The sequence below is a fragment of the Odocoileus virginianus genome, chromosome 26 (assembly GCF_023699985.2).
Source record: "Odocoileus virginianus isolate 20LAN1187 ecotype Illinois chromosome 26, Ovbor_1.2, whole genome shotgun sequence".
Taxonomy (NCBI): domain Eukaryota; kingdom Metazoa; phylum Chordata; class Mammalia; order Artiodactyla; family Cervidae; genus Odocoileus; species Odocoileus virginianus.
The window spans coordinates 24,621,667-24,647,742 of NC_069699.1; the positions used below are offsets into that span (position 1 = coordinate 24,621,667).

At 40.0% G+C, this 26,076-nt stretch overlaps 1 protein-coding gene across 1 annotated transcript in view; it reads left to right on the top strand.

Annotated features, from left to right (window-relative positions):
• The window catches only part of CNTN3 (contactin 3), a 382,508-nt gene that overhangs the window by 267,825 nt on the left and 88,607 nt on the right, over nt 1–26,076 (top strand). Inside the window, exons 10-11 of the mRNA XM_070455661.1 lie at nt 55–184; nt 2,575–2,725. Coding sequence (XP_070311762.1) covers nt 55–184; nt 2,575–2,725 — 281 coding nt within the window. The remainder of the gene's footprint in view (nt 1–54; nt 185–2,574; nt 2,726–26,076) is intronic.

Genomic DNA, 26,076 nt, shown 5'->3' on the forward strand with positions numbered 1-26,076 from the left:
TTCATCTAAAATGGTATATACATTTATATGCAATGCATTTTTATTATTGTCTAGGAGAGAATACAGATAGAAAATGGTGCCCTTACAATATCAAACCTAAATGTGACCGATTCTGGCATGTTCCAGTGCATAGCAGAGAACAAACATGGTCTCGTCTATTCTAGTGCTGAGCTCAAGGTCATGGGTAAGACCAACTTTCTCATCTTAATTTATTTTTCTTAAATCCTCCTTTTTTGCCAGAAGCAGAAATATTACCTTTCATATTAGATTCCTACATCTAATAACATTTTCAGTATCACAGCAGAATCATGCAGAGTTTTGAATCAAGGCATACACTTTAATAATTCCTAAGGAAAAGCAGCAATTATGGCCAGAATTAAACCCAGAGTTTGAAGTAGAGAAACAGTAGGGAGAGAGTGTTGAGCTAAAACATCCTTATCCAGCACCAATAGTATGAACTAAGTAGTACCTTTTAGGAGAATAAGTGACTGGTGTTCTCAGTTGCTGGTCCATCAAAGTAAATATCAAAATTCACATCAATAGTTTATTGATCCAAAAAGAGTTGTTGTCTTTGTCTTTAAAAATTCTGCTGGAAGCTTTAAGCTTTAACACCAAAGCTTTAACTAACTGAGGCTCAACTACTTGAAATTACGAATTATGTTTCTCTTGTACTTCAGGTATAAGAGAAGAAAGGAAGTGTTATGTTTAGGACCGTTGTTCAGAAAAGACACTCTAAGATGCAAATGACTTCAAGTCCAACCAAAATTGTCAGAGCATAGCATAGTATGTATAGATAAGAAAGAGAGGAGGAAGAAAGGAAAGGTAGGAGGGAAGGAGGAGGCAAGAGAGCGAGGAAGAGGGTGGGAAGGAGGGAAAGAGAAGGAGAGTGGGGAAATTTATTGTTCATTGTAATTAAAGTAGAGAATTTGGATTTAATGTTTGATTTGACTCAGGGTTCTAGCATCATCACCACTCTCGGGCCTCATATGATGATCCCCAGCACATTCAATTTTCATTATCAGGGTCAATCTAGTGAAAGAAGGATAGCTTTCTTAATTGCTTAAGTGCAGGTCACAGTCCTGATTAATCTAACTCAGTGCTTCCCTACTGGGGACAGTTTTGCACCCTGGAAATAGTAGGAAATGTCTGGAGACATTTTTGGCTGCCACAGTGTAGGGTACGATAGCAAAGGATGGAGCCTGCATATGCTCCTGGCATCTTGCAGACAGATGCCAGAGAGACTGCTCAGTGTCCTTCAGTGCCCAAGATAGCCTAAATGTTATGTGTTTCATGGAAAAACACTGGTTTAAGGAAAACAGGTGTCTCTTGGTGCCTGGAAGTTAGAAACACATCATCTATACCAAGAAGACTAAAGCTTGGGATCAGTAGATCATCACCTGAAAATCTGGCTGGTGTTATCCATGACAGGGATATATGGTATTACAACAGAAAGGAGGTGAAATGTGCACATATCTGAAGTTGAAGCCTGCTGTACTCTTAATTAATCTTATAAACCATAGTTTATTCATCTTAAACCAAATGAATCTCTGCCTAGTGTTGCATGGGGTTTTTGTATGGGAAAAAATATGACCTATGTTTGAAAAGAGATTATATTGATATATAAAGGTATTTTTGGTTTGTTTTAGTAAAAATTTTTCTCTTAGAATCTTAATTTTTAAGGCCAGCAACCTCTAAGATAACATGTCTTCTTTATCTGCAATCACGTATATGTGTCATATAATTTATTGTATTATATCCAGTTATTAAAGAATAAATTATATTCACTGGGATATGCCATAGGAAAGTAGATTAGATATTTACAGAAATGCACTGAGTTCTTAACTTTTTTCCACATTTGCAGTAAAAGAAAGATGTTTTTCTGATGAACATATACTTTCCTTCAAATGATGCATTATTTTGTTTCTTGACTGTTCAGGTCTTGTTTCAAGATCAGCATTCCATGCATTATTACAAATTATTTTCTACATATTATAGTATTTAATGGAATATTGTAACATAGTGTAATAATGCATGTTATACTTCTCCAACTTTGAAGTTAAAGCTCACCACATGAAAATTTTATAATAGATCTTAATAATGTTTATAATAGATCTTGATAATGTTTATACAAGAGAATAAGTGTTCAGCACTCAGCCTTTATTCAATAAACATTGCTGAGTACCTACTGACTGTCAGGCATTGTGTCTTTGAAGTCACGAGAGAGACTGACCCTGTTGTCTTCATGGAACTTTCAAGAACATTCTATGGTAAATGTTTTTAGTGTTATTAAATCTGTGACTGAGCTATTTTAAAAGTTCATGGTAAACTTAAAATTTTCATATAAAATAACTGTCTCAAGAATTAGGACTTGCCAGGAAACATAATAGTAGGAATTAGTTTTTGAGCATTGAAAGCGTCTAGTAAGTGGTCCTCCATCAGTCAAATAAATCAAATAGTAATATCTCATGTGTCAAGAACCTTTAAAAAAATCATTATAAAGTCAACCTCTGAAATTTATGGGAATTTAAAGAAATGAAATCAAATATCAAATTCACATTCTTTCCTCCTTTTCAGCTTCTGCTCCAGATTTTTCAAAGACTCCCATGAAAAAGTTGATTCAGGTACAGGTGGGCAGTGAGGTCAACTTGGATTGTAAACCCAGAGCTTCCCCCAGGGCACTCTCCTCCTGGAAGAAAGGAGAGGTGATCGTTCAGGAAAATGAAAGGTATTCTGTTGCCCATAAATGTGGTGATTTACCTGCTTCCTGCTTTCCACAGTAATGCTGAAGTAGCTTTCAACATGAAATGAAATGCAGTAGCATTTCAATAAAATGTGAGGTGTTCAGGAACCACAGTAGCAGTGTTTTTGTTTGTAATACTCTCGAGATGACACTAATCAGGTTTTGGAATCTAAAAACAGATTTACCTCACCTCTTTCGACATAGAGTATTTTCGAAATGTGTTTCTTCTCCATTTGACTGATAAGACTCAAAACTGGAATGACAAAGGAATGCTGGCCCTGAACCCAGACCCTCTCTTAGCTCCTGGTGGCCCAGCATCTCAGGGCAAAGAAAATAGAAGATGGCAGCATGTGCCAGATGAATATCAATCTTGCTGTCTTATATGGAAGTAATTTTGCAGGTATTAGTTTAAGCAAAGGCTCACTTGATTTCCTGACTTCTGTGATAACAGAATTAAAATGAAGAGGCAGAATAGGGGTTACTTAAAAGCACAGATTTTGGAGCAAGACTGTCGGGTTCCAATCTGTATTCTTTTACCAGCTCAAGGAAGTGACTTACTCTTTGTGTGTTTCAAGTCCTCATTTGTTAATTAATAGGATGATATTAGCATATACTTCACATTATGAGGGTTGGTATGTGGGTAAAACCCATAAACATCTATACAGCACTTAGGTCAGAGCCTGGCAGAGAGTAAACGTAAGTATTGGGTATCGTTATTATTGACTGAGTACTTACTACCTCTTGGAACATTGTGCTGAAAGCTTCCAATAAGTGGAATTAATGGCCACAAACATGTCCATGCCCTTCTTCTGGAGAATTTAATTATATTATGTCACATGACAAAAGATAATGAAAGTTAAAGGTGAAATTAAGGTTGCCAACAACTTGATCTTAAAATGGGGAGATTATCTTGGATGCTCTGGATGGGCACTTGAGAAGAAGACAGCAGAAGTGTTTGAAAGAAATGTATGATAATGAAGGAAGGGGCAGGAGAGATTTCCAGCATGAGGGAGACCCTGACTGGGACTGCTGACTTTGAAGATGATGGGAGGGGGCCAATGAACAAAGGAATTCCAGATTCCTCTATCAAAAGGGAAAATCCTCAGTTGACAGTCAGCAAGGAAATAGGGATCTCAGTCCCACAACTTCAACGAAGTGAATTCTTCCAACAATGTGAAGGAGCAGAAAATGATTTCAGAACCTTCCAGAGTAACACAGGGCTTCCCAAGTGGCTCAGTGGTAAAGAATCCACCTCCCAATGCAGAAGACATTCATTTGATCCCTGGGGGATGGCAGGGGCTGGGGACAGAGATCCCCTGGTGGAGGAAAGGGCAACCCACTTCAGTATTCTTGCCTTCGGAAATCCCATGGACAGAGGAGCCTGGTGAGCTACAGTCCATGGGGTCGCAAGAGTTTTACATGACTTATCGATTGATCAACAACGACAACAACAAAAAGTATCACAACAGTAACAACACCTTGATTTTAGCCCGTTGTGACCCATTCTGGACTTCTGACCTCCAGAACTGTAACATAATATATTTATGTTGTTCTAGGCCACCAAGTTTATAGTAATTTGTAATTGGAGAATAAGGAAACTGATACAGAATGCCACACATATTATTTCCTTTAAATATTTCTATAGCTCTGTGCTGTTTATATCATATTATCATCTCCATTTCATTAATGAAAAAACTAAAGCTTAGAGGAATTATGTAATTCGCCTAAAGTCACATAGCCAGAGTGAAATCCATAGCCAGGGCATAACCATGAAGCGTTTTCAGAGCAACATTTTGTATAGAGAACAAAATCTGAGAGGTGGTCTCAGCGTTTGAAGTCATGGGGTCCAAATTATTCTTTTTGGAGATGGGGGAAACAAGGAAACAATTTCTTAGACCAAGAAATGTAAATTTACTTTTCCAAAACTGCTAAGGCTTACTGCAGACAGACAGCCAGGTTGAACTGCTTTTAGATTGTAGTCCCAAAGTTATTTTTGTGAGTTGGTTAGGATAACACAATCTGCTATTCCTATGATACTTTGTGGGGGACTATATGATACTTTATGCCTCAGGCAGCCACAGCAGGATGACAAGGCAAAATTGTGAACTGAGCAGTTACAAAACAATCTAACCAAGTGCTAGGCAGTACAGCATAGGTTTCTGGAACAGAAAAGTAATTAGTGATTTCAAATTTAGTTGTCCAAGCCAGTTTAAACAAGTCGAGATACAAACTATTTAATTTTTACAATGCTGCAGCTTAAACCTTTCTGTATCAATGGCGACGTTTTTGTTGTTGAAAACATGTTAAAGACTTTTAATTGTGTACATAAATTAAATAGTAATTGTGTTCCAAGGACTTAAGCACTTTGCACAATGATAAACACACTTGTCCTCACAGTATTGCCTACAGTAGGCAGAGGTTTTAATCTTAACTTTAAAAGAGGACAAGATTAGCAGGTTTACTGAAGCCGCACAGTAGAGATTTACTGCCATTTTAGTGAATGGTGGACTTCCCTTGTGGCTCAACTGGTAAAGAATGCACCTACAATGCAGGAGACCTGGGTTTGATCCCTGGGTTGGGAAGATCCCCAGGAGAAGGGAACGGGTACCCACTCCAGTATTCTGGCCTGGAGAATTCCATGGATAGTATAGTCCATGGGGTCCTAGGAGTTGGAGATGACTGAGCGACTTTCACTTTACATAATGATGGGATGATGCACGAAAAAAGGTCTAGAGTCTCACCTGGTATTTCTTACTTGGCCACTTGCTACATTGGTATCATTAGGTCACTTCTCTAACACTATAAACATTAATAGCCTCATCCATAAGAGAGAGATAATAATTCTTGCCTTCAGTTCAGTTACTCAGTCATTTCCGACTCTTCACAACCCCATTGACTGCAGTATGCCAGGCTTCCCTGTCCATCACCAACTCCCAGAGCTTGCTCAAACTCATGTCCATCGAGTCGATGATGCCATCCAACCATCTTATCCCATGTCATCCCCTTCTGCTCCTGCCTTCAATCTTTCCCAGCATCGATATTTTCCAGTCAGTCAGTTCTTCCCATCAGGTAGCCAAAGTATTGGAGTTTCAGCTTCAGCATCAGTCCTTTCAATGAATATTCAGAGTTGATTTCCTTTAGGATTGACTGGTTTGATCTCCTTGCAGTCCAAGGGACTCTCCAACACCACAGTTCAGAAGCATCCATTCTTTGGCGCTCAGCTTTCTTTATAGTCCAGCTCTCACATACATACATGACTACTGGAAAAAACAGAGCTTTGACTAGATGGATCTTTTTCAGCAAAGTAAGATCTCTGATTTTTAATTTGCTGTCAAGGTTGGTCATAGCTTTACTTCCAGGGAGCAAGTGTCTTTTAATTTCATGGTGACAGTTACCATCTGCAGTGAGTTGGGACCCCAGTGTTCCCATTGTTTCCCATCTATTTGCCATGAAGTGATGGGACCAGATGCCATTTTCTTAGTTTTCTGAATGTTGAGTTTTAAGCCAGCTTTTTCACTCTCTTCTTTCATTTTCATCAAGAGACACTTTAGTTCTTCCCTGCTTTCTGCCATAAGGGTGTTGTCATCTGCATATCTGAGGTTATTGATATTTCTCCCAGCAATCTTGATTCCAGCCTGTGCTTCATCCAGCCCGGATCTCACATGATGTACTCTGCATATAAGTTAAATAAGCAGGGTGACAATATACACCCTTGATGTACTCCTTTCATGATATGGAAGCAGTCTATTGCTCCATGTCTGGTTCTAACTGTTGCTTCTTGACCTACATACAAATTTCTCAGGAGAAAGGTAAGGTGATCTTGTATTCCGATCTCTTGAAAAATTTTCTACAGTTTGTTATGATCCACACAGTCACAGGCTTTGGCTTGGTTAATAAAGCAGAAATAGGATTTTTTTCTGGAACTTTCTTGCTTTTTCGATGCTCCAGTAGATGCTGGCAATTTGATCTCTGGTTCTTCTACCTTTTCTAAATCCAGCTTGAACATCTTGAAGTTCTCAGTTCATGTACTGTTGAAGCCTGCTTGGAGAATTTTGAGTATTACTTTGCTAGCATATGAGATGAGTGCAATTATGCGATAGTTTAAAAGTTTTTTGGCATTGCCTTTCTTTGGGATTGGAATGAAAACTGACCTTTTCCAGTCCTGTGGCCATGGCTGAGTTTTCCAAATTTGCTGGCATATTGAGTGCAGCACTTTCACAGCATCATCTTTTAGGATTTGAAATAGCTCAACTGGAATTCCATCACCTCCACTAGCTTTGTTCGTAGTGATGATTTCCTAAGGCCCACTTGACTTTGCATTCCAAGGATAGCTGGCTCTAGGTGAGTGATCACACCATCGTGGTTATCTGGGTCGTGAAGATCTTTTTTGTATATTTCTTCTGTGTATTCTTGCCACCTCTTCTTAGTATCTTCTGCTTCTGTTAGATCCATACTGTTTCTGTCCTTTATTGTGCCCATCTTTACATGAAAAGTTCCCTTGGTATCTCTAATTTTCTTGAAAAGATCTCTAGTCTTTCCCATTCTAATGTTTTTCTCTATTTCTTTGCACTGATCACTGAGGAAAGCTTTCTTATCTCTCCCTGTTATTCTTTGAAACTCCCATTCAGATGGGTATATCTTTCCTTTTCTCCTTTCCCTTAGCTTCTGTTCTTTTCTCAGCTATTTGTAAGACCTCCTCAGACAACCATTTTGCCTTTTTGCATTTCTTTTTCTTGAGGATGGTCTTGATCACTGCCCCCTGTACAATGTCATGAACCTCTATCCATAGTTCTTCAGGCACTCTATCAGATCTAATCCTTTGAATATATTTGTCACTTCTGCTGTATAATCATTAGGGATTTGATTTAGGTCATACCTGAATGGTCTAGTGGTTTTCCCTACTTTCTTCAATTTAAGTCTGAATTTGGCAATAAGGAGTTCATGATCTGAGCCACAGCTCCTGGTCTTGCTTTTGCTGCCTGTATAGATCTTCTCCATCTTTGGCTGCAAAGAATATGATCAATCTGATTTCAGTATTGACCATCTGGTGATTTCCATGTGTAGAGTCTTCTCTTGTGTTGCTGGAATAGGGTGTTTGCTATGACCAGAGCATTCTGTTGGCAAAACTCTGTTATCCTTGGTCGTGCTTCGTTCTCTACTCCAAGGCCAAATTTGCCTGTTACTCCAGGTATCTCTTGACTTCCTACTTTTGCATTCCAGTCCCCTATGATGAAAAGGACTTCTTTTTTGAGTGTTAGTTCTAGAAGGTCTTGTAGATGTTCATAGAATGTTTTTTTTTTTTTTTTTTTTTAATTACAACACTTTATTGCAGCATCGGCAAAGGTCAGATTTCTGAAGCTGGTGAAGATCGGGCAGCATTTCCTTGTGAAATGTTACAACTTTACAGTTTTGTTTCTTATTTAATTCTACATGCAGAAACTAAAACATGGTAAAAGAAAAAATGCAAAACAGCTAGAAAAAAAGATGTAATCAAGTTGTAGCTTACAGATGTGCTTGCTCTTCAACTAAATTCAGGGACAGGCTGGGGCCATGAGGCATAGAATGTTTTAACTTTAGCTTCTTGGGCATTAGTAGTTGGGGTATAGACTTGGATTACTGTGATATTGAATGGTTTGCCTTGGAAACGAACAGATATCATTGTGTTATTTTTGAGATTTTACCCAAATACTGCATTTTGGACCCTTTTGTTGACTATGAAAGCTACTCCATTTCTTCTAAGAGATTCTTGCCCACAGTAATAGATAAAATGGTCATCTCAGTTAAATTCGCTCATCCCAGTCCAGTTTAGTTCACTGATTCCTAAAATGTTGATGTTCACTCTTGCCATCTCCTATTTGACCACCTCCTATTTGCCTTGATTCATGGGCCTAACATTTCAGGTTCCTATGCAGTATCATTCTTTACAGCATTGGGATTTACTTCCATCACCAGTCACATCCACAACTGGGTGTTGTTTTCACTTTGGCTCTGTCTCTTCATTCTTTCTGGAGTTATTTCTCTACCCTTCTCCAATAGCATATTGGGCACCTACCCAGCTGGGAAGTTCATCTTTCAGTGTCATTTTTTTTTTTTTGCCTTTTCATACTGGGAGCAAGATGGCATAACAGAAGGACATGCATTCATCTTCTCCTGTGAGAACTGCAAAATTGCAACTTGCTGCTGAATAATCATCAACAGGAGAATGTTGGATACCATAAAAAAAAAAAAAAGAAAAACCATATGTCCAAGGGCAAAGGAGAAGTCCCACAAGACAATAGGAGGGGCACAATCACGTTTAGAATCAAGCCCCATACCCGCCAGATACGCTTGGAGAGCTCAAACAAAACCTTGTGTGCACCAGGACCCAGAGACTCCACAGAGACTGAGCCAGACCGGTCTTTGAGTATGTCAGTATCTCCTGCAGAGACATGGTTCAACAGTAGCCTGGCCTGGGATCAGGAGCTCTGGGTGCTGCAGACCTGGGCAACACAGCATGTGGCATAGGCCTTCTTGGAGGAAGTCACCATTAACCCCACCATAGAGCCACCGAGCAGATAACCCACAAAATGCGAATAATTATACCAAATAAATTCTCATACTGTTAAGAAAGTTCTAGGACCCATAACAGATTTCCCATCCTGGGGATCTGGCAAAGGGACTAAGAATTCCCCCAGGGAATTTGACTTTGGAGGCCAGTGGGATTTGATTACAGAACTTACACAGGACTGGGGAGACAGACTCTTGGAGGATACAAACAAAACCTTGTGTGCACCAGGACCCAGAAAAAAGGAGCAGTGACCCCACAAGAGACTGACCCAGACTTGCCTGTAAGTGTCCAGGAGTCTCCAGTGGAGGCATGGGTTGAAGGAGGTGGCCATTATCTTCCATTACTCCTACCATAGTTTGGACTCACATCAAACAGCAGGGAGGGAACACAGCCCTGCCCATCAATAGAAAATTAGATTAAAGATTTACTGAGCATGCCCCCACCTATCAGAACAGAACCCAGTTTCCCCCACAGTCAGTCTCTCCCATCAGGAAGCTTCCATAAAGCCTCTTATCCTTATCTTTCAGAGGACAGACAGAATGAAAACCACAATCCCAGAAAACAAATCAAGCTAGAACCAGAGCCTTGTCTAACTCAATGAAACTACAAGCCATGCCATGTAGAGCCACCCAAGACAGATGGGTCATGGTGGAGAGTTCTGACAAAATGTGGTCCACTGGAGAAGGGAATGGCAAACCACTCCAGTATTCTTGCCTTGAGAACCCCATGAACAGTATGAAAAGGCAAAAAGATATGACACTGAAAGATAAACTCCTACCTTATACAGTTGCTATAAAGTAAGCATTTACCATGGTACCCACTGTCTGTAGATACACTGATCAGTAAGAATGAGGTAGTGGTTGTTGTTATCATTGTTCACTTGCTACGTCATGTCTGACTCTTTGCAACCCTGTGAGCTGCAGTACACCAGGCTTCCCTGTCATTGACTGTCTCCCTGAGTTTGCTCAAACTCACACCCACTGAGTCAGTGATGGCATCCAACCATCTCATCCTCTGTCACCCCCTGCCCTCAATCTTTCCCAGCAACAGGGACTTTTCCAAACAGACAGTTCTTTACATCAGGTAGCCAAAGGGTATTGGAGCTTCAGCTTCAGCATCAGTCCTTCCAATGAATATTCAGGGTTGACTTCCTTTAGGATGGACTGGTTTGATATCTTTGCTGTCTAAGGGAGTCTCAAAAGCCTTCTCCAGCAGCACAGTTCAAAAACCTCAATTCTTGAGCGCTCAGCTTCTTTATGGTCCAACTCTGACATCCGTACATGACTACTGGAAAAACTATAGCTTTTACTATACAGACCAATGAGGTTACGTTATAAATAAAACATTGGAAGAAGCAGTGGCTGAAAGACGTAGAAGGTTTTTGTTGGTGGGTTGGGCTACTCATTGATTGGTTGGTCTCTTGGAAGGTTGGCAGTTAAGGCTACCCTAGAGTCCACACTCATCAAAGATACATACCTTTTTTATCTTGCTGCTCCACCAGCTTCCCATCATGAACCAGGCTGGCTGCTGGACGGCTTCAGCCTCTCAAAGACATTCTTCCCAGTGTCATCCCTATGTCGTCCCCTGATGACAGGAGAGAGGAAGGTAGAAATTAAGGTCTACTTACTTCCTTTTAAGAAACTCCCCAGAAGTTCCATCCAACAATTTTCCTTATGGAAAATTAGTTCCCTGACCCAGTTTGTCAGAAGTTAGTTCCCTAGCCAAATGTAGCTACCATAGAGATTGGGAAATACAGATTTGTTTCCTGGATGGGAATATTCCCAGTGAGAAATTGAGATTATGATTTAAGAAGAAAGAGGGGGAAGTGGTGGTCACTCCAACCCTGTCTCATGTTCATTAATGTTGTTTCTCTGACCTCTGTTTCAAACCTGGCTCTCCTGCATTGCAGGTGGATTCTTCACCACCTGAGCCACCAGGGAAGCCCCTTTAAGCTTTCTGACCTTCTACTTCGTATGATGTATTTCTTTTTTTTTAATTGTTTTATTAAGTGCCTTTATTTTTAACTGGGGTATAATTGCTCTACAATATTGTGCTGCTTTCAGGCATACATCAACCTGAATCAGCCATAGGTATGCATATGTCTTCTCCCTCCTGAATCTCCCATTTGAAGTATTTCTAACATCTCCTCAGTGAATAAGTAAACTTTCAGGTATAAAAAATGAGGTTAGAAAGAGGAAACATGTTTAAGGCAAGGGTCATAGTGCTGCAGTTTTTCACAGGTATCTTAGTTTGAGATTTTACAACAAAACGCCATAAACTTGATGGCTTAAATGCTGGAAATTTATTTCTCAGAGTTCCGTAGGATGGGAGCCCAGAATCGGGGTGCCAGCATGGTTGACTTCTGGTAAGGACATCTGCCTTCTCATTATATCCTTGACAAGGCAGAAAGAGCCAGAGAGCTCTCTGAGGTCTTGTCCATAAGGGCACTAATCCTATTCATGAAGGTTCTACCCTCATGACCAAATCCCCTCCTAGAGGCCCTGCCTCTGAACACCATCACATTGGAGACTAGGATTTAACATAAAAATTTTGGGGAAACACTCATACTCAGTATATGGCACCAGGGCTGGTAGTTTGGATTTTGCTTTTATCTCTTTGGACAGCAACAGCACTGATAAGCCAGGGCCTTGATGCTTGGGGGAAAAGCTGCTCGAAGCAATTATGGAACAAGATGCAGAGTTGAATCTTCTCCAAGTTCATGTGAAATTGGAGTGGGTCTCAGCCATCACTTGGCAACAGAAACCCCATGTCTATCTCTCTTGGTCTGTAGCCTTAAACCAAATTGGGAAAGCACTTTAAATGATAGATTTATTGTGGTGGTTCAGTCATGGGCTATTCCAGCATAATACATGCAGATTCAGATCTCATCTTGGGGACAAATGAATTCACTGATAAATTTAAAAATATAAGAGAAGGCAAAAATTTGGGGGGTAACATATTTATGGCAAGATTTTCAATCCATTTCTTAGTTACTTTGGTTATACTTTGTTTTTTTGTTTTGTTTCATGTTTTTAGGTAAATCAAGATGGGTTTGTCAGTGAATGAGAAACTTAGGATAAATAGGAAAGCTTTCCCTAGCCTAGCTTAGGGGTTGTTGACAGTTGTTCTTTGATTAAACCTGTATATACATTCTCAGGTGATGCTAGTGGTAAAGAACTTGCCTGCCAATACAGGAGACATAAGAGACACAGGTTCAATTCCTGGGTCGGGAAGATCCCCTGGAGAAGGGAAAGGCTACCCACTCCAGTTTTCTTGCCTGGAGAATCCAATAGGAAGAGAAGCCTGGTGGGCTACAATCCATGGGGTCGCAAAGAGTCAGACATGACTGAAGTGACCAAGCACATACGTACATGCATAAACATGTCTATATTTATATCTAGTGTGCTACAGAGACATAAATGTAGGTATCTATGTATTTATACAGATATATAGTATCATTCAAACCCTAACCATAAAAACAAATTCAAGGATTAAATGTGTCTTTTAAAAATTGCATAAATTGATAGATATACCCAATGTAAACCTCATAATATGTTTGAATAATTATAATTTATGTGGTGTGAAGGTTTTTGTATTAGCACAGTAACAGTTTTGTAGTTTTGCATCAGCCATAGTATTGTGGATCTAAGTGAGTAAGACACCTGAATTACAGAAACGTTTTAAAGAAACAAAGTGTTGGTGCTTTCAAGTGGAGAGAACCTTTCAAGCTAAGGTAATAAAGAGATTACTTCCCAACAGAGGAAACTGGTCTGAATAGACAATAAGGGCTTATAATGGAAATAGTGATTCCTGAGCTCTTAAAATTAAGTGCTCATCCATTCACTTGAAAATATTTTGAATACCTACTATGTGCTAGGCACTAGGTTTAAATTTCATCAGAGAAGTCCATCTCATTATTTATACCTTTACAGGATATGCAGACAGGTAACACAGGACAGTTACAACAAAACTCAAATGGCAAAGAACAGAATGTTCAGTGATTAGCTAAACAGGCCCCATCTTCAAATTAGGGGGTAGAGCAGGCTTTCTGGCAGATGTAATATGTATGGCAAGACTTGAAGGATGACTGGGACCCACTAGAGAAGAGTATTCTGGGCAGGAGGAACAGCATGTGCAGAGACACAAAGGCATTAACAGCACAGGCATCTAATGTTCAGTGAACCTGTTCAAATGTAAAGTGATTTAGGAGAGGAGGCCATGGAGGTGAGCAAGGACTTTATTGTGAGTGGCACAGAAGAAAACCAAATGAAATAAACAGTTCGACTTTATTTCTGATGAAACCAACAAAAAGCAATGGCCGAGTTAAAATATCACGTTTATTTATTTTTAAAAATTTTACTGAAATATAGTTGATCTACAATATAGTGTTAATATCTGCTGCATGGCAAGGTTATTCAGTTACGCATATACACACATTCTGTTCATTCTCTTTTCCATATGGTTTATCGTAAGATATTGGATTCAGTTCCCTCTGCTGTACAGTAGGACCTTGTTGTTTATCCATTCTGTTTGTAATAGTTTGCGTCTGCTAATCCCAAACTCCCACTCCATCCCTCTTTCACTCTCCTCCACCTCGGCAAGCACAGCTTTGACTTTATGAGTCAGTTTATGATTTGTAGATCAGTTCATTTCTTTCATATTTTAAATCCCACATACAAATGGTATGGTATGGTATGGTATGTATCTTTGTCTGTCTGACTTACTTTGCTTCATAAGATAATCTCTAGGTCTATCCATGTTGCTGCCAATGACATTAATTCATTCTTTTCTAATGGCTGAGTAGTGTTGCATTGTGTGTGTTTGTGTCTGTGTCGGTATACATATATGTGTGTGTGTGTGTGTATTAGGAATTCTTCTGTTGATGGACATCTACATTGTTTCCATGTCTTGGCTATTGCAAAAAATGTTGCAGTCAACACTGGGGTACATATATCTTTGAGAATTATAGTTTTCACTGGCCATATGAGGGCTTTCCAGATGGCACTTGTGAAAAAGAAGCTGGCTGCCAATGTAGAAGATGTAAGAGACTCAGGTTTGATCCCTGGGTCGGGAAGATCCCCTGGAGGAGGGCATGGCAACCCACTGCAGTGTTCTTGCCTGGAGGATCCCATGGGCAGAGGAGCTGGAGGGCTCCAGTCTACAAGGTCAGCAAGAGTCAGACATGACTGCAGTGACTTAGCATGCACGCACCCATGCACTGGATATATGCCCAGGAGAAAGATAAAATTTATGTTCTAAAAAAATCACAATGGTGGCAATAGAGAGCATGAATTGAAATAATTGCAACCTAGGGCAGCAATCCCAGTAGCAACAATTCAGCAGTCTGAGCAAGAGAGAATTAGCGCCCGAACTAAAGAAATAGCAAACAGAATAAAGAGGGTTGTGAAACAGTTAAATCAGCAGGGCAAAGGATTTGATTCGATTAGAGATAAGGAGGAAAGATGCTCAGTTCAGTTCAGTCAGTCGCTCAGTCGTGTCTGACTCTTTGCAACCCCATGAATCGCAGCACACCAGACCGCCCTGTTCATCACCAGCTCCCGGAGTTACTCAAACTCATGTTCATCGAGTCGGTGATGCCATCCAGCCATCTCATCCTCTGTCATCCCCTTCTCCTTCTGCCCCCAACCCCTCCCAGCATCAGGGTCTTTTCCAGTGAGTCAACTCTTCGCATGAGGTGGCCAAAGTATTGGAGTTTCAATTTCAGCATCAGTCCTTCCAGTGAAAACCCAGGACTGATCTCCTTTAGGATGGACTGGGTAGATCTTCTTGCAGTCCAAGGGACTCTCAAGAGTCTTCTCCAACACCACAGTTCAAAAGCATCAGTTCTTTGGCGCTCAGCTTTCTTCACAGTCCAAATCTCACATCCATACATGACCACTGGAAAAACCATAGCCTTGACCAGATGGACCTTTGTTAGCAAAGTAATGTCTCTGCTTTTTAATATGCTATCTAGGTTGGTCATAACTTTCATTCCAAGGAGTAAGCATCTTTTAATTTCATGGCTGCAGTCACCATCTGCAGTGATTTTGGAGCCCCCCAAAATAAAGTCTGACACTGCTTCCACATCTATTTCCCATGAAGTGATGGGACCAGATGCCATGATCTTAGTTTTCTGAATGTTGAGCTTTAAGCCAACTTTTTCACTCTCCTCTTTCACTTTCATGAAGAGGCTTTTTAGTTCCTCTTCACTTTCTGCCATAAGGTGTTTCTGAGTGCAATTATGCAGCAGTTTGAACATTCTTTGGTATTGCCTTTCTTTGGGATTGGAATGAAAGCTGACCTTTTCCAGTCCTGTGGCCATTGCTGAGTTTTCCAAATTTGCTGGCATATTGAGTGCAGCACTTTCACAGCATCATCTTTGAGGATTTAAAATAGCTCAACTGGAAATCCATCACCTCCACTAGCTTTGTTCGTAGTGATGATTTCCTAAGGCACCCTTGACTTCACATTCCAGGATGTCTGGCTCTAGATGAGTGATCACACCATTGTGATTATCTGGGTCATGAAGATCTTTTTTGTATAGTTCTTCTGTGTATTCTTGCCACCTCTTCTTAGTATCTTCTGCTTCTGTTAGGTCCATACCATTTCTGTCCTTTTTTGAACCCATCTTTGCCTGAAATGTTCCCTTGGTATCTCTCATTTTCTTGAAAAGATCTCTAGTCTTTCCCATTCTGTTGTTTTCCTCTATTTCTTTGCATTGATCGCTGAGGAAGGCTTTTTTTATCTTCCCTTGCTATTCTTTGGAACTCTGCATTCAAAGGGGAATATCTTTCCTTTTCTCCTTTGCTTTCCACTCCTCTTCTTTTCACAGCTATTTGTAAGGCCTCCTCAGACAGCCATTTTGCTTTTTTGCATTTCTTTTTCTTAGGGATGGTCTTGATCCCTGTCTCCTGTACAAGGTCATGAACCTCTCTCTGTAGTTCATCAGGCACTCTGTCTATCAGATCTAGTCCCTTAAATCTATTTCTCACTTCCACTGTATAATCATAAGGGTTTTTATTTAGGTCATACCTGAATAGTCTAGTGGTTTTCCCTACTTTCTTCAATTTAAGTCTGAATTTGGCGATAAGGCATTCATGATATGAGCCACAGTTAGCTCCTGGTCTTGTTTTTGCTGAATGTATAGAGCTTCTCCGTCTTTGGCTGCAAAGAATATAATCAATCTGATTTTGGTGTTGACCATTCGATGATGTCCATGTGTAGAGTCTTCTCTTGTGTTGTTGGAAGAGAGTGTTTGCTATAACCAGTGAGTTCTCTTGGCAAAACTCTATTAGTCTTTGCCCTGCTTCATTCCATACTCCAAGGCCAAATTTTCCTGTTACTCCAGGTGTTTCTTGACTTCCTACTTTTGCATTCCAGTCCCCTATAATGAAAAGGACATCTATTTTGAGTGTTAGTTCTATAAGGTCTTATAGGTCTTCATAGAACCGTTCAACTTCAGCTTCATCATTACTGGTTGGGGCAAAGGCTTGGATTACTGTGATATTGAATGGTTTGCCTTGGAAATGAACAGAGATCATTCTTTCATTTTTGAGATTGCATCCAAGTACTGCATTTCAGACTCTTCTGTTGACCATGATCAATACTCCATTTCTTTTAACGGGTTCCTGCCCACAGTAGTAGGTATAATGGTCATCTGAGTTAAATTCACCCATTCCTGTCCATTTTAATTTGCTGATTCCTAGAATGTTGACATTCACTCGTGCCATCTCCTGTTTGACCACTTCCAATTTGCCTTGATTCATGGACCTAACATTCCAGGTTCCTATGCAATATTGCTCTTTACAGCATCGGACCTTGCTTCTATCACCAGTCACATCCATAACTGGGTATTGTTTTTGCTTTGGCTCCATCCCTTCATTCTTTCTCGAGTTATTTCCCCACTGATCTCCAGTAGCATATTGGGCACCTACCGACCTGGGGAGTTACTCTTTGAGTATCCTATCATTTTTTTCATGCTGTTCATGGGGTTCTCAGGGCAAGAGTACTAAAGTGGTTTGCCATTCCCTTCTCCAGTGGACCACATTCTGTCAGACCTCTCCACCATGACCCGTCTGTCTTGGGTGGCCCCACATGGCATGGCTTAGTTTCACTGAGTTAGACACGACTGTGGTCCTGTGATCAGATTGTCTTGTTTTCTGTGATTATAGTTTTAGTGTGTCTGCCCTCTGATGCCCTCTCACATCTACCGTCTTACTTGGGTTTCTCTTACCTTGAACGTGGGGTATCTCTTAATGGGCTGCTCCAACAAAGCGCAGCCGCTGCTCCTTACCTTGGACAAGGGGTATCTCCTCACGGCCGCCCCTCCTGACCTTGGACGTGAGGTAGCTCCTCTCGGCCGCTCCTCCGCTGTCGCAGCCTGGCGCTCTAGGTCACCGGCCCTGACCTTGGGCAAGGGGTAGCTCCTCTCAAGCGCGGTCCCTCGTAGCCACGGAGCTTCTGCGAGGTCAGGCATTGCAGGTGGATTCTTTACCAGCTGAGCCACCAGGTAAGCGGGAAGATGCTAGTAAAAGTCAAATCCTACATTTCCAGTTCAGACATCAGGATAGTGTTAGACCTATTTAGTGAGATGGGGACCAATACAGAAAGAGTGGAGGTGAGGGCAAATGTGATACATTCAATTTGAAATTGTTTCAGTTTGATCTGCTTGTTGACCAACCAGCTGGATATATCTATGTGGGTTTAGAGATTGACTGAATCTGGAACTCAGGAATAAGGTCTGAGCTATATATAGAAATGTAGGTGTTATGTGTATATAGAAGGTAGCTGAAAGCATGGCAGTGGATAAAAGTTTATAGGCAGGTACATATCATTAGTAGTAAATCATTTACTTAAAAGAGAGTCTGTATCTTTAATTCTGAAGCCAATGGAAATTTAAATGTAAGTAGAGGATACCTATTTTTACATCATTTAAATGGACAACAGTCACAATTGATTTATATAGTAATTGATTTGTTAAGTAAAATTCTACTTGTTGCTTGAAATGCAGATATTCTAAAATTTTAAATTATTAGTATTAATTCTGATAAAGTTTTTCCCCTTCTTTTTGTTTATTTGTTTCATCCAGTACTAAGAAGAACTAGTCTGCTTTTTACCCTGTAAAACGGAGGTTTTCTTTATAAACAGAAATACTCCACCCATTCGAGCATACAGTGGTATTTCACTAAATGTCAAAATTTTAGTGCTTTTATATTCATTTATTTAAATCCACGTATTTTCAAAAGACTGCAATTAAAACAGTATGTTTTGTCTCCTTTCGGCCAAGGAGAATTGTAAAAGATGCTTGAGAATGTGAATAGGCATGGTATGCAAGAAGAGAAAGCCAGCTGGCATATTTTAGAGAATGTTTAGCTTTTCTGTAGCACTTAGTGGTACTTAAAACACATTAGCCAATTATCTTTAAAAATGGGGTTTTCTCTTGAATGCTATTGCTTATCATAGTAAATATTTTATTAAAATAGCCTTAATTCGGCAGAGAGTCTAAGAATGACCCATTACTTCTAATTAAACACATTAAAGTTGTCTCAAAGGTTTTAGGCAGCATTTAATACTATAGAAATTTAAATGCTTTCTAAAGAAAGAAATAAAGATTTCCCCAAATATTAATAGCCATAATCCAGTGTTTTAAAATATATTAGCCAATTTCAATGTATTTTTTTACATGTAGTGAGAAGCTGGCTTTAAAAGGCAGTTAGCTTTGTATGCTGTATGATTCCATGTATATGTAATACCTGGAAAAGTCTGCTTTACAGACATAAAACAGTGATCACTGCTTGTCCAGAGCTAAGAGTGGGAGGAGAGATTGTCTCTTTTGGGTCATGGTAGAATTTGGAGGGTAAGGGAATTGTTCTAGACCTTGGTTATGACAATGTTTACATGACTGCATTCCTTCTTTAAGTCACATAACTCTGTGCCAAAAAGGTTAATTATTTTGTCTATAAATTATACCTTAGTATTTTAAGCAAAATTTTGCGTGCAGTTTTAAATACATCTCCTGATTTCATGAGTAGCTTAATACAGGAGTTTGGGAGCTCAAGAAATGCCCCCACCTTGTCACTTTGCCCCTTTGAGGACACTGAATAGTTTGATGACGTTACTTGGAAGTAGCATCTAAGCTTTTGCCAGTAAACAAGATAATTCGTCAGAGCAAGAACCACCTGGCGTTTCTGCCAGTGCTCCTACTAGTCGCCACAGTCTTGTTTTGTAAAGATGTGTCTGGGGACTCTGTTACCATCCAGCAAATCTGTTAGATGGTATTTCCCTTGGCTGGAGCTTTTAGATGAAGATGAAGAATTTGTTTGCCAAATCGTTTCTGTCTCCATTCCTTCCCTATTTCCTCACATTTCTTGGCTCCTCTGTCTCTTATCACACTGGAGTCGATTTTTCTTCATACTATTCAAAAATGCTGTTCTCTCTCTGCCTGCCATTGCTCCTTTCACAGAAATCCAGGCTGGATTATCTTCATCACCTTTGGGGTCCCTGTCTCAACAGCTGTCCCCTCACACTGATCAGATAGGTAATGACGCTCAGAGAGTTTCAGTTCACCTACCCCTGGGCACATAAGCCAAGATCTCAAGGAGCCTTTACTCCTGTACCCTGCAGTTCAGTCTCTAGTTGTGTCTGACTATTTGCATCCCTATGGACTGCAGCACGCCAGGCTTCCTTGTCCATCACCAACTCCCAGAACTTGCTCAAACTCATGTCCATCAAGTCGGTGATACCATCCAACCATCTTGTCCTCTGTCATCTGCTTCTCCTCCTGCCCTCAATCTTTCCCAGCATGAGGGTCTTTTCCAATAAGTCAGCTCTTTGCAACAAGTGGCCAAAGGACTATACCCTTAACTCCAGATTAATCTCTTACTGGTAAATTTATAGTAACAGAGGAGAATTTTATTTAACACATGTGATGTTGCCAACTTTCAGGACCTGGATATTAGTTGTTTTGAGATTGCTGTCTCTGCTTCATGTCTGCAGGGAAGGTACTCAGGCTGTCCACTAGTTTCTCTTAGCTTTTCAACACTAGGGACTGTTCACTGGGCTGGGAATATAGAGCTAAACCCTCAGGGAGTCTACACACATTCTGTTTAGAATGTGGAGAATTTACCCATAAGTTAATTTGGGAGAGATTGTATGATTAAGGTGACCATATAATTTATTCTACAGTCTGGGGCATTCTGGTGAGAAAGGGGGCCCTATTAGTAATTCCTGCCAAGACAACACATAGAAACCAAGACTTGCCCAAGGAGTGGGACTTTTCCACCCTGTCTCTCATGGAGATGTTTGTAAGTCAGTGAGAAGCACAGAGAAGAGTTGTTGTCTCAGCCAGCATCTTGGGGGAGTGGGCAAGCAACTCCATACAGTGAGGTATCTCAAAGGAAATGATGATGAAGCTCCATTGTGAAGGATCTGTGAAACCAAGCAAAGGAAAAACAGCAGGGAAAACACCATCTGAACAAAATCATTGCATGGACAGGAAGTAAAACTACTTATATATTCCAATTATGTCCAAAGTAAAGTTCACATATAACTAGGAAAATAAGGAAGGCTAACCTGAGTTCCTTCCCAGATAAAGATAGAGAACCATCTTCCTCCTTCAGAGGATGTGAACCCTGAAGGAAGATAATTTTTCCTGAAGGGGAGGTTGATACACCTGGGTAAATACACAAGAATCTCAGAAAACAGAGAACATTCCTCTCCTGTCGCTGTGTTCTCCAACCCATACCTCCGTTTCTCTTATGCTTCCAGCTGGGAAAAAGAAGAGGAAAGGGTGAATTTGCCACATAATCCCCACACCCTAAGAGCATAAACTAGTATTTAAGAGAAGAGTGAAGATAATCAAGAGAGGAGTCAGTGCAACCCACGATTGGGTTTCGAACGGGACTTATGGGAAGGGATCATAATCACTTCTCTCCTTCCCATTCTCCAGCCACGAACAAGACCTACAGATCTTCTCCTCTTAACTGTAGTCAGCTTAATTTTCTGCCTATTTGTATCATTATTTACATGCATACTAATTCTGTGCATATTATTCATTGTGTCAGATGAAGTTAAGTGTATATTTTATTTGCTTCTTGATTTAATTTTAGTAAGTGGAAAGAGCAGAGCATCAAAGTAAAAATGATATTGGTCAAATTGTGGCTCTGTCATTTACCACACAGGTGTGATGTTAGGCAAGTTACTTAACCCCTGATCCTTGGTTTCCTAATTTTGTTCATCAGGGCCAGAAATTCTTACTGTGCAGGGTTAGTCAGTATATTGGGTGGCATTTGCTTGGTGGGCATAGCAAGAGGTTGGCTAAAAAGACTCATCTTGGTTGACAGGCAGAGAAAGGACAAGTTATTTCCAGCTCTGTCCTGCCACATTTCTCTTACATTCTTTTTTTTGTCTCAGTAGACTCTATTTGCAATAATAAAAATAATAAAATGAAGTATATGAAGCATCCACTATGGTGGTGGCTTCTACATAGGCTCTCAGAAAAAGGTACCTGGTGCTGTTGATGCACTTCTTTCAAATTTTATTTGATTGAAGTATGTTTGGTTTACAGTTTTGTGTTAATTTCAGCTGAACAGCAAAATGATCCAGTTACTGTTGTTCTTTAGTCGCTAAGTCAAGTTCAGCTCTTTTGCAACCCCATAGACTGATGCCTGCCAGGCTCCTCTGTCCATGGGATTTTCCAGACAAGGATACTGGAGTGGCTTGCCACTTATTCTCCAGGAGACCTTCCTGATCCAGGGATCAATCCCACATCTCCAGAATTGCAGGAGGATTTCTTACCACTGAGACATTAGGGAAGACTTACTCAGTTACACACCACACACACACACACGTGTGTGTGTTTATGTGTGTGTGTGTGTGTACATATATATGTTCTTTATAAATATTCTTTTTCATATTCTTTTCCATTTTGGTTTATCACAGCGTGTTGAATATAGTTCCCTGGGCTATACATTAGGACCATATTGTTTATCTACCCTATGTATAACAGTTTGCATCTGCTAATCCCCACATCTACATTTTTAATGTTATTTTTTTCATCATGTTACTCATATACATTAAGAGTAGTAAGACTGGGTTAAAAAGAAAGATGAGCAAAGACCTTTCTTAAAGCAAAGCAAAAAAGACCTTTCTTTTTTACAACAACCAGTTTTGATTTTTATGTTATTTAACCTCAAGTGAATAAATTCCACCCAAGTATTATTAAAGAATTGGCAGCTTTCGAATGTTTTCCTAAAATTATATCAACTAAATTTTGCAAATGACTGTGTGGTTCTTAAATCCATATTTTAAATTTGATTTTTATGGATGTAAAAGTTAAGGCCCCTTTAAAGATATTTTGTCAGTTTATGATTTTGGTAGGGGAAAGCTGGTTAATGAATTTGAATGTGCTGGGCATTGGAATTCACTTCCAGCCAGTTCTGTGTTAGAACTGGGTACATTAATTCATAATGATGCTCAGCATAGATGTTTTATTTACTGAGTGTGTCTCCCCATACCACATCCATATGGTCATATAGATTTTCTCACTCAAGCCCCAAAATCCCATGTGCATTTTCCTCCAGCCTTATCATATTCTATATCCCTGCTTTCACTGAAAATTTAAAGAAAAACTATTCTCTTGTAGAATCCTGTCATATCATTATGTACTATCTTTGCACATTTTCTGATATAATGTTTAAGATAGAAAAAAAGAGGAACTTTCTCTCAGAATAAGAATATTGTCTCCTTTAACATTATCAAGAGTATATACCATTGCCTTTTTTATAATTCTTATTTTAAAAAAAGGAGGACAAAGCAGAACTCTTATTGCAGTCTGCATATATATTCCTGCATTTATAACTCTGTATTTCTTTGGCTGGAATGTCTTTTCCTCTCAGCCCAGCAAACCCCTACTTATCAAGCAAGGCCCATCTTTTTATTATGCACTATGGGAAGCCTTTCCCAAGCCCAGTAGGTGAGATTCATAGCTCTTTCTTCTGCTTTACCCTTGAGACTTCTTTAGGCCCAACTGTGTCATTTAACAGTGTATCGTGGCTCTTAGTGCAGAAGGCGGTCTCGCCTGGGTTCTCACTTTCTCTATCTTTGTAGCCTTGATCACCGTTCCATACATGTTTATTCATTTTAGCATTCATTTACTTATCAAATATTATTCACTTCCTAAGGTTCCCTTTAACTATTGCTGCATAACAAATCACCTTCAAACTTAACAGTGTGAAACAGCAATCATTTTATTATCTCTTGCAGTTTCCGCGGGTCAGGAATTGGGGAAAGGCTTGGGCAGTGTTTGTTCAGAGCATCTCACCTGGCTGCAATCAACCTTGTGCTGGGCGTCCAGGAGCTGGGGGCTGGCCGTGCCCTGCTGTCTCTCTGCCAGGCCCATGGCTTCTCTAGGGGCTAGTTTGGGCTCCGCATGGGCTAGTTTGGGTTCCCTCAAAACAGTGGCCTCAGGGGAAGCGGAAATGGTTAAGGCCAATAAGGGCTTCAAGAGTGAGTATTCAGGCAAGCAAAGTGAAGTTTAATCGCCTAGGCTTCAAAGACACAAAACCTTATTTTCCTTGCATTCCATTGGTTACCAGTGAATTCCCAACCTAACCAGATTCAGAAAGAGGGGAGTTGGACTTTCCCTCTTCGTGGGAGAATGGCGGGATTCTAGGAGAGCATTTAGGATGGGAAGTCCTTCTGTGGCCACTTGAGAAATGCAGTCTAGCACACCCATCACATGCCTTGCGTTGTGCGGAGATGGGAGGAAACCACAGTGAACAAGACAGATATGGTCCCTTCCTCGTGGAACTTGGAGAAGGAGAGACCACATTTCATAGTGTAAAAATACAATTATTTTAGCCACCAAGGGGAAAAGGTATATAATTATATAGGATATTTCAAGAAAGGCCTCTTTAAGGAAGTAACTATTGGACAAGAACTAAATAGTACGAAGCAGTGGGTCATGCCAAGATGTGCCATTCATGGAGAGGCACTGACAAAAACAAAGGCCAGGAGATGGGAATGAAATTGAGTTATTTGAGACTCAAGAGCAAAGCCAGTGTGACTGAAGTGTCATGCATAGAGAGGAAGAATAATGAAATATGAGGTCCCAGAGATGGGCCGACTCATTGGAAAAGTCTCCAGTGCTGGGAAAGATTGAAGGTAAAAGGAGAAGGGAGCAGCAGAGGATGTGAGATGGTTAGATAGCATCACTGACTCAGTGGATATGAATTTGAGCAAACTCCAGGAGATAGCGGGGGACCAAGGAGCCGGGCGTGCTGCAGTCCATGGGGTCACAAAGAATTGGACACAACTTAGCAGCTGAACAACAGTAGAACCAGAATTGGGTGGAATCCAGAAATGGGATCCTTGAAGACCTTAATAAAACTGTTAGGTTTTATTTTAAATAAGTCATTGGAAATTGTAACACAGAGCTGTGTCATGCTCTGGTGAAGACCACGCTGGCTGTAGTGGATTGAGGAGAGAAAGAGGAAAAGCACAAGGACTCTTAATCAGGAGGCACCTTGGAGTTGTCCAGGCAATATTTACTAGAGGCTTGATTGATCCCTGGAGAAGGAAGTGGCAGCCCACTCCAGTATTCTTGCCTGGAAAACCCCGTGGACCGTGGAGCCTGGTAGGCTGCCATCCATGGGGTCGCAAAGAGTCGGACACGACTGCGTGACTTCACTCTCACTTTCACTTCACTTGATTTCGAATGAAGTGTAGGAATTGGAGAAAAGGTTACTGTGCGTATTGTGATCGAGCTGGATAAATTTGTACCTCAGATACAAAATTTTATACCAGACCATCAGATTTTATTGGTAGCTGTGCTTGAACTAAATGCATCCCCCTCAGCCATTAGATTGTAAGTCTCTAAAGAGTGGGGGCCAATTCTTACTCCTGTGTGAGTTTTTCAGAAAACTTGGAGTGTTGTAAGTGCTCAACAAGTATCTGTTGAAATGAATTTTATTCTTTTTTTGGATAGTTTCCCATATCTTAAAAGTACCTATAAGTTTCTTATTTAATTTATTGCAACAATTTCTTAGAAATGGATAAAATTGATTTTTTTATAGATTTATACTTGAAGCTTCCTATTAAAATATGAAAAGTGCATATTTTAGTTTACTCTTCCCCCCTCTTGAAGCCCATAATAGAAGGAGGAGTGGAATGGATAGAAGGATGTTGAATGAATGATTAGGTGACCTGTCATTGCACTTCTGTCAAAAAAGGAATAAACATGTGTGCTGGCACTGATGGTTGCTGCCTCCTGCATTCTTATGCTGGAAAGGAGTTATTCACAATTTATAATCTGTTATATAAATTCTATATAATCTGTTATATAAGTTCTAATCAGTTGGTACACGGAGTTACATTTCTCACTGCCTAACAAATTTTAAAAATTAAAAAAAAATCATTTTGTTCTTTCACCTGTTTCTCATTTACTGCTATTGCAATGTTTTATCTTAATGTAGACTACGTTAATATCTTAATGTAGACTACATTAATATCTTAATATAGACTTAATTGCTGAAGCAGTTTTTGTTGGGGCACGAGAGTGTTTGACCCTTTGTATGTCTTGTAATTCTGAGAAAAAAATCTGTAATTGAAGTTGAATATATATAAGCTGACTTGTTTTGAAGAAATAATTTTCTTACCTTTTACATTCAAATGCTAAAGAAGGAAGCCCCTTTAACTTGAAGATTGTATTAGGCACTTAATTTTCTGCAGTATTTCTTAATTTACATAATTGGGAAAATTGTTTTTAAAACTTGATATAAAGTATGTTTTT